Below are 8,929 nucleotides of genomic sequence, written 5' to 3'. Positions count from 1 at the left end.
AAAGAATAGGAGAGAATAAACAAGGGTTACATTTCAGAAAGAAAGTATAAATGTTAAAATGAAAAAGCCACCGAAACTGACAAGTGACATTGGAAAAGAACAAATCCAGGGGTAGGGTGGCACATTGCAGAACCGCGTCCGTCCGGGCCCAGCCCAGCCCGCCCGGCTGACTTTGGGAAGCCTCCACTTTGAGGAACCATTTCCTTGGCTCTCATCCACCTACGAGCACACACACGCCCAGGCCGTCTTCCGCGAGCGTCCCGCGGGCGGACGCCGCCTGGCTCTGCTCCTTGCCTTTCCCACCTCCGCATGCCGAACTCCGATTGGTTGGTTTCACGGAACCGCCCCTTCGGCCGCACCAATGTGGAAGCTGCCCTGGGGCTCCGCCCTCCTGCGGCCGGTGTGCGGCGGCGCAGCTCGCAAACCCGGCGGCGTGCGGGGATGGCTGCCGTAGCGGCGAGTGCGGGCCGCCTGTGGGGGCTGCGCGCGGCCAGGGCCGAGGGACACTGGCGTCGGCTGCGCGGTGCGGGGCTGCTGCGGGGCTTCCTGCAGCCCGTCTCGGCCGGCGGGGCCGCGGCCCCGAGGCGGCAGGTGGCTCACTTCACTTTCCAGCCCGACCCGGAGTCCCAGGAGTTCGGTGAGCGAGGGGCTGCCCCGGGCGCTCCGCGGCCACCCACGCGTGTAATCCGAGCCCTGCTCTCGGGAGCCTCGTCCTGCCTTTGGGTCCGACGGCGGTGGTCTCCTCCTGGCTCACTTTTTGTGACAGCTTAGCTCTTGGGAGGAGACCTTCTGCACCCTCGACACGGGTGGGAGCCTGGAAGGGCCGGAGGGGGAAGGGGTGTCGCCGGGGCTTCACCCCCTTTCTTCGCTCCCCATCCTTGCTTTCCCTTCCCTGGCCTTAGGTGGTGTTCAGCTTGCCCCGGCCTGGGCCACGAACAACAGGCTGCGGTGTTGAAAAGGAAGATGTTTTATGTATTTTTATTTTTTCTCCTTGGGCAGATGAGAGAAAGCAGAGGAAGGAATTGGATTGATTTTCCCAAGGTCACAGAATAGGTTCTTTCTAGAGGTGGGAAAGGATCCAGGCTTCCTGGCTAAGTCTGGTCCTGAGCCTGTGCTGGGCTAGGCTGCAGGTGAAGGGAGGAGGAAGGCGTCTAGTGCTGCCCGAGGTAGGAAGGACCTAAAGCACACCTCACAGTATGACAGGACTTGTACGATTTATTCTGCAAGTTCTATGGAATCTTCAGACGTCCAGTGTCTGTCATCAGAATATCGGAAACAAAACGGTTACCTTTTCCTTGTCTAAAAACTTCTCTGGTGCTACAGCTGAAGTGTGTGTCTTTGCTTGTGAAGAAGTAAGAAAGAACTTGTATTCAGGGCTTACTAGGGGCAGGCACTCCTTTGATGCTTAGGACAACCTTAAAGAGGCTGGTCATATTTAAATACCCTTTTTTCAGTTACGTTATGTGAGGTCTTGAGATAGTTTGCCCAAGGTTACACAGAGAAATTAGTGGAATTAAAGGCCTCCATAATTGTAGTTTCAATACAAACATAACCTGCACTATTTAATCAAAAGCATCTCCCATGTTGTTATATAGTCTTTGTAACCTTCTTTAGAAGACATGTCCTCTGGAGTAGAAACGCTGATTAGAATGGTTAAAAATCTTGGTACTTGAATCAGATTGTCCTAGGTTCTGTCTAGGCCCTGATACCTGTAACTTTGGACTCATCACTTACCCTCCGTAAGCCTCAATTTCTTTATAAGTAAAGAGTTAATACCTACTTCAGAGGGTTTTGTTATGAGGACTAAATTAAGCATGGTATACTTAACACAGTCTCTGACTACACTCAGCAATAAATGGAAACTTTAAATAATTACCATTATGCTTTAGATATTGCACTTTTGCGGTGTTATAAATAATGCATATAGAAACATTTCATGTGTCATTTATGTAACATTATTTTTAAGGATAAAGTCCCAGGGAGGATATTTCTGACTTGAAGAAGGAACACTTTAATGGACTTTAATGCATAGCTCAGATTTCCATTTTATACTCCCATTTGTATGTATGAGGGTGAGTGTTGGGTATCATGCTAAAATCACAGGTGTACTGTGATACTGTGATTTATAATAAAGAATACATATTCAATCTTTGTTCCATTCCTGGCACTGAGCTACTAAAACCCTGAAATTTCTTGGGATGGGAGCAATAAAGGTGTCTTGTTATGTTAATGTTGACTTTTGCAAAGCCCCTAAGTCTCTTAAGGATGGGAGCTGGTCACTAGAGGAACCAACCATGTGATTAGAGAGTTGGAATTTTCACTCCCACCCACCTGACCTCTGGGGAGAGAGAGGGACTAGAAATAGAGTGAATTGTAAGAGGCCCATGATATAATCAATTATGCCTATGTAATGAAACCTCCATAGGAACCCAAAAGGACAGGGTTCAGAGAGCTTCTGGGTTGGCGAATAGGTGGAGATTTGGGGAGAGAGGTGCGCTCAGGGAGAATGGAAGCTCCTTGCCCTCTTCCTATATACATTGCCCTATGCATCCCTTTAATCTGGCTGTTCCTGAGTTATATCCTTTTATAATAAACCAGCAATCTAATAAGTAAACTGTTTTTCTGAGTCATGTGAGCTGTTTCAACAAATTAATTGAACCAAAGAAGGGGGTTGTTTGAACCTCCAGTCTTTAGCGGGTCAGTCAGAAGAAGCATAGGAAACAACCTGGATTTGCCATTGGCATCGGAATTGGCCACTGGGGGCAGTCTTATAGGACTGAGCCCTTAGGCTGTGGAATCTGATGCTGTCACTGGAAAGGGGACCTGCCCCTGAGTGTGTCTGCCTAGGGCCAGCCAGTAGTCTGTGTGTTTTTTATTTCAAGAAAAATGATTTTAAATATAATAATATTACATGCAGTGAACCTTAATATTTCAAGAAAAACAATCTTAAATATAATAATGTTATATGCAATAAACATTAATATCCCAACAAAAACAATTTTAATTATGATAATGTTACATGCAATAGACACCAATTATTCAAGAAAAATGACCTTACATATAATAATATTACATGCAGTAAACATTAATATTTCAAGAATAAAAGGATTTTAAGTATAATAATACTAGAGGCCCGTGCAATAGGCCTTCCTTCCCCTGGCTGCCAGCACCGGTTTTCCTCTGGCACCCGGCACCCGGGACCTCGAGGCTAGGCTTCTCTCCTCTGGCCGTAGCGAGGCTTGGCTTCTCCACTCCGGCCGCAGCGGAAAAGCCAAGCCTCGAGGCTAGGCTTCTCTGCTCCGGCTGCAGTGAGGCTTGGCTTCTCTGCTCCGGCTGCAGTGGAGAAGCCAAGCCTCTTTAGTCTTCAGTCTTCGCTCCGAGCCTGCGTATGCAAATTAACCCGCCATCTTTGTTGGGTTAATTTGCATGCTCCTGATTGGCTGTTGGGTGTCATGGAGGTATGGTCAATTTGCATATTTCTCTTTTATTAGTGTAGATGACCAAAACTGTACTAACATAGTATGATAGCACAAAAGTTGTAGGAAAGGAAATATTAAAAATCGGCAAATAACAGGATTACTTCTATTCTAGAATATTTCCCCCCCCCCCTCTGGCTCTATTTTTGTTCATCAGTTTATGTTATTTATTATATTCCACAAATGGGTGAGATCATTTGATATTTATCTTTCTCTGACTTGCTTATTTCGCTTAGCATGATGCTTTTAAAGTCTCTTTTGTTGGATATGAGTATTGCTACTCCAGCTTTTTTTTTTCTTTCCATTTGCATGAAAAAAAATTTTTCCATCCCTTCACTTGCATTCTGTGTGTGTCTTTTGCTTTGAGGTGGGTCTCTTGTAGACAGCATATAGTTGGGTCATGTTTTTGTATCCATTCAGCTACTCTTCACCTTTTGATTGGAGCATTTAACCCATTTATATTAAGGGTTATTATTGATAGGTACTTATTTATTGCCATTTTAATTCTGTATGGCTAGGTTTCTCTCTCTGTTTCTTCTCAACATTCCCTTACAGCAATCCCTTTAGCATTTCTTGTAATGCTGGCTTGGTGGTGATGAACTCCTTTAGCCTTTTTTTTTTTTTTTGTCTGGGAAGCTCTTTATTTGACCATCTATTTTGAATGATAGCCTTGCTGGATATAGTAACCTTGGTCTCAGATCCTTGCTTTCCATTACCTGGAGTACTTCATGCTATTCCCTTCAGGCCTGTAGAGTTTCTGATGAGAAATCAGGTGTCAGCCTTATGGGAACTCCTTTGTAGGTAACAGTTTTCTTTTCTCTTGCTGCCTTTAAGATTCTCTCTTTGCCTTTAATTTTTGGCATTTTAATTATGATGTGTCTGGGCATGGGTTTGTTTGGGTTCTTCTTGTTTGGGGTTCTCTGTGCCTCCTGAACTTGTGCGACTTTTTCCTTTACCAGGTTAGGGAAGTTTTCTACCATTATTTCTTCAAACACCTTCTCTATTCCTTTCTCCCTTTCTGCCTCTTCTGGCACACCTACTATTCTAATATTGTTACGTTTCACATGGTCCCACAGCTCCCTTAAGCTGTCCTCCTGTTTTTTAATTGTTTTTTCTTTTTGGTTCTCTAATTGAGTGATATTTTCAACATTGTCTTCTAATTCACTGACTGGATCCTCAGCTTCCCCTAATCTGCAGTGTATTCTGACTAATGTGTTCTTTATTTGTGTTAAGTTATTCTTTATCTCAGACTGTTCTTTTTTTGTAGTTACTTTATCTTTTTACATACTTTTGAGCATTTTTAACATCATTACTCTGAACTCTGTTTCAGATAAGTTTCTTTTTTAAAAAATTTTATTTTATTGTTTAAAGTATTACAAATAGTAGTACATATGTCTCCTTTTTTCCCTCCATTAACTTTCCCCTGCCTCCCCTACCCCCGGCACATGCCCCCCTCCCCCAATGTCTTGGGTCCATTGGTTATGCTTATATGCATGCATACAAGTCCTTCATTTGATCTCTTACCTCCCCCACCAACCCTCCCAGCATTCCTGCTGTAGTTTGACAGTCTGTTTGATGCTTCTCTGCCTCTGTATCTATTTTTGTTCATCAGTTTATAATGTTCGTTATTATCCATAAATGAGTGAGATCATGAGGTATTTTTCTTTCATTGACTGACTTATTTCACTTAGCATAATGCTCTCCAGTTCCATCCATGCTGTTGCAAATGGTAATAATTCTTTCTTTTTTACAGCAGCATAGTATTCCATTTTGTAGATGTACCACAGTTTTCTAACCCACTCATCTGCTGATGTGCACTTACGCTGTTTCCAAATCTTAGCTATGGTGAATTGTGCTGCTATGAACATAGGGGTGCATATATCCTTTCTGATTGGTGTTTCTAGTTTCTTGGGATATATTCCTAGAAGTGGGATCAATGGGTCAAATGGGAGTTCCATTTTTAGTTTTTTGAGGAAACTCTATACTGTTCTCCACAGTGGCTGCACCAGTCTGCATTTCCACCAGCAGTGCACGAGGGTTCCTTTTTCTCTGCATCCTCGCCAGAACTTGTCATTTGTTGATTTGTTGATGATAGCCATTCTGACAGGTGTGAGATTGTACCGCATTGTCATTTTGATTTGCATCTCTCGGATGATTAGTGACTTTGAGCATGTTTTCATATGTCTCTTGGCTTTCTGAATGTCCTCTTTCGAAAAGTGTCTGTTGAGGTCCTTTGCCCATTTTTTGAATGGATTGTTTATCTTCCTTTTGTTAAGTTGTATGAGTTCCCTGTAAATGTTGGAGATTAAATCCTTAATAGAGATAACATTGGCAAATGTGTTCTCCCATTCAGTGGGCTTTCTTGTTTTTTTGTTGATGGTTTCTTTTGCTGTGCAGAAGCTTTTTACTTTGATGTAGTCCCATTTGTTTATTTTCTCTTTAGTTTCTATTGCCCTAGGACAGTGATGGCGAACCTATGACACGCGTGTTAGCACTGACACACGTAGCCATTTCTGATGACACGTGGCCGCTGAGGCAGCCGCATGCCGAGGATGAAACATTTGCTGCTCCTGAGGATGAAACATTTGCGAAATAATGTTTTTCCTCAAAGTGACACACTACCCGAGTTATGCTCAGTTATTTGGCGAAGTTTGACACACCAAGCTCAAAAGGTTGCCCATCACTGCCCTAGGAGCGGTACTGGTAAAGATATTGCTACGACAAATGTCTGCTATTTTGCTGCCTATGGTCTCTTCTAAGATTTTTATGATTTCCCGTCTTACGTTTAAGTCCTTTATTCATTTTGAGTTTATTTTTGTGTATGGTGTAAGTTGGTGGTCTAGTTTCATTTTTTTTTTGCAAGTATCTGTCCAGTTTTCCAAACACCATTTATTGAAGAGACTGTCTTGTCTCCATTGTATGCTCTTGCCTCCTTTGTCAAATATTAATTGAGCATACTGGCTTGTGTCGATTTCTAGGTTCTCTGTTCTGTTCCACTGGTCTATATGTCTATTCTTGTGCCAGTACCAGGCAGTTTTGAGAACAGTGGCTTTGTAATATAGCTTGATATCTGGTATTGTGATCCCTCCTACATTGTTCTTCTTTCTCCAGATTGCTGCAGCTATTCGGGGGGTCTTTTTTTTTTTTTTATTCCAGATGAATTTTTGGAGAATTTGTTTTAGGTCTTTGAAGTATGCCGTTGGTATTTTAATGGGGACTGCATTGAATTTATAGATTGCTTTGGGTAGTATGGACATTTTAATGATGTTGATTCTACCCATCCATGAACATGGTATATTCTTCCATTTGTTCATGTCTTCCTCTATCTCTTTTTTCAGCGTCCTGAAATTTTCTGAGTACAGGTCCTTTGTCTCCTTGGTTAAGTGTATTCCTAGGTATCTTAATTTTTTTGTTGCAATGGTAAATGGGATTGCTTTTTAAATTTCTCTTTCTGTGAGTTCATTATTGATGTATAGAAAAGCCATAGACTTCTGGGTGTTAATTCTGTATCCTGCTACATTGCCGAATTCATTTATTAAGTCTATTAGTTTTTTGATGGAGTCTTTGGGATTTTCTATGTACAATATCATGTCATCTGCAAATAACTACAGTTTTACTTCTTCTTTTCCAATTTGGATGCCTTTTATTTCTCCTTCTTGTCTGATTGCAACGGCTAGTACTTCCAGTACTATGTTGAACAGGAGTGGTGAGAGTGGGCATCCCTGTCTTGTTCATGTTGTTAAGGGAAATAGTTTTATTTTTTGCCCATTGAGTATGATGTTGGCTGTGGGTTTGTCATATATGTCTTTTATTATGTTGAGGTATGATCCTTCTATTCCCACCTTGCTGAGATTTTTTATCAAGAAAGGGTGTTGGATTTTGTCAAATGCTTTTTCTGCATCAATTGATACGTTTATATGGTTTCTATCTCTCAGTTTGTTTATGTGGTGTATCACATTTATTGACTTGCGGATATTGTACCATTCTTTCATCCCCGGAATAAATCCCACTTGGTCATGGTGTATGATCTTCCCAATGTAATGCTGGATTTGATTTGCTAGAATTTTGTTGAGGGTTTTAGTGTCTGTTTTCATGAGAGATATTGGCCTGTAATTCTCTTTCTTTGTGTTGTCTTTATCTGGTTTTGGGGTTAGGGTAATGCTGGCTTCATAGAAAGAGCTTGGAATTGCTCCTTCCTCTTGAATTTTTTTGGAATAGTTTGAGGAAGATAGGTTTTATTTCATCTTTGAATGTGTGATAAAATTCCCCTGTGAAGCCATCTGGTCCAGGGCTTTTGTTTGTTGGAAGTTTTTTGATTACTGCTTCAATTTCCTCCATAGTTATTGGCCTATTCAGATTTTTTGATTCCTCCTACTTGAGTTTTGGAAGGTTGTATTTTTCTAGGAATATGTCCATTTCTTCTTGGTTGACCAGTTTATTGGAGTAGAGTTGCTGGTAGTATTTTTTAATGATTCCTTATATTTCTGTGGGGTCTGTTGTTATTTCACCTCTTTCATTTCCAATTTTGTTTATTTGGGTCTTCTCTCTTTGCTTCTTGGTGAGCCTGGCTAGAGGTTCATCAATCTTGTTTATTCTTTCAAAGAACCAGCTCTTGGTTTCATTGATCTTTTGTATTTTTTTTTTTTTGACTCTATGTCATTTATTTCCACTCTGATCTTTATTATATCCTTCCTTCTGCTCACACTGGGCTTTTCTTTGGGTAGTATGGACATGGTGTTTGTAGATCTTGTTGCTCTCTTGCTAATTCTTCAAGTTGCAGAGTTAGATGGTTTATTACCAGTTTTTGTTTTGTTTTGTTTTGTTTTTGAGGTAAGCCTGTAATGCTATGAACTTCCCTCTTAGGATTGCTTTCACTGTGTCCCAAAGATTTTGAATTGTGTTTTCATTGTCATTTGTTTCCAGGATGTTTTTTATTTCTTCTTTGATCTCTTTGTTAACCCACTCATTGTTTAATAGTATATTATTCAGCCTCCAAGTGTTTGAATTTTTGTGATTGTTTTTACTGTAGTTGATTTCTAATTTTATGCCATTGTGATCTGAGAAGATGCTTGATATGATTTCAGTCCTCTTGAATTTGGAGAGACTTTGCCTGTGTCCCAATATGTGGTCTATCTTTGAAAATGTCCCACGTGTGCTTGAGAAGAATGTATGTTCTGTTGTTTTGGGGTGGAATGTTCTAAAGATGTCGATTAAGTCCATCTAATCTAGTGAGTCATTTAGGATTGATGTTTCTTTGCTAATATTTTTTGTCTAGAGCAGTGGTCAGCAAACTCATTAATCAACAGAGCCAAATATCAACAGTACAACGATTGAAATTTCTTTTGAGAGCCAAATTTTTTAAACTTAAACTTCTTCTAACGCCACTTCTTCAAAATAGACTTGCCCAGGCCGTGGTATTCTGTGGAAGAGCCACACTCAAGAGGCCAAAGAGC

General features: G+C 41.3%; 1 protein-coding gene across 2 annotated transcripts in view; it reads left to right on the top strand.

The window, feature by feature from the left end:
- Window positions 1-413: 413 nt before the first annotated feature.
- BCKDHB (branched chain keto acid dehydrogenase E1 subunit beta) overlaps window positions 414-8,929 on the top strand; it is a 226,411-nt gene continuing 217,895 nt past the window's right edge. For both annotated transcript variants that reach the window (XM_079781058.1, XM_079781057.1), the window contains exon 1: window positions 414-637. In XM_079781058.1, coding sequence (XP_079637184.1) covers window positions 442-637 — 196 coding nt within the window. In that variant the 5' untranslated portion in view covers window positions 414-441. The remainder of the gene's footprint in view (window positions 638-8,929) is intronic.

This window comes from Cnephaeus nilssonii (assembly GCF_951640355.1).
Source record: "Cnephaeus nilssonii genome assembly, chromosome: 9".
In the NCBI taxonomy this organism is placed as follows: domain Eukaryota; kingdom Metazoa; phylum Chordata; class Mammalia; order Chiroptera; family Vespertilionidae; genus Cnephaeus; species Cnephaeus nilssonii.
Note: the sequence above shows the minus strand (reverse complement) of the source record. Positions and strands in the feature narration are given on the sequence as shown.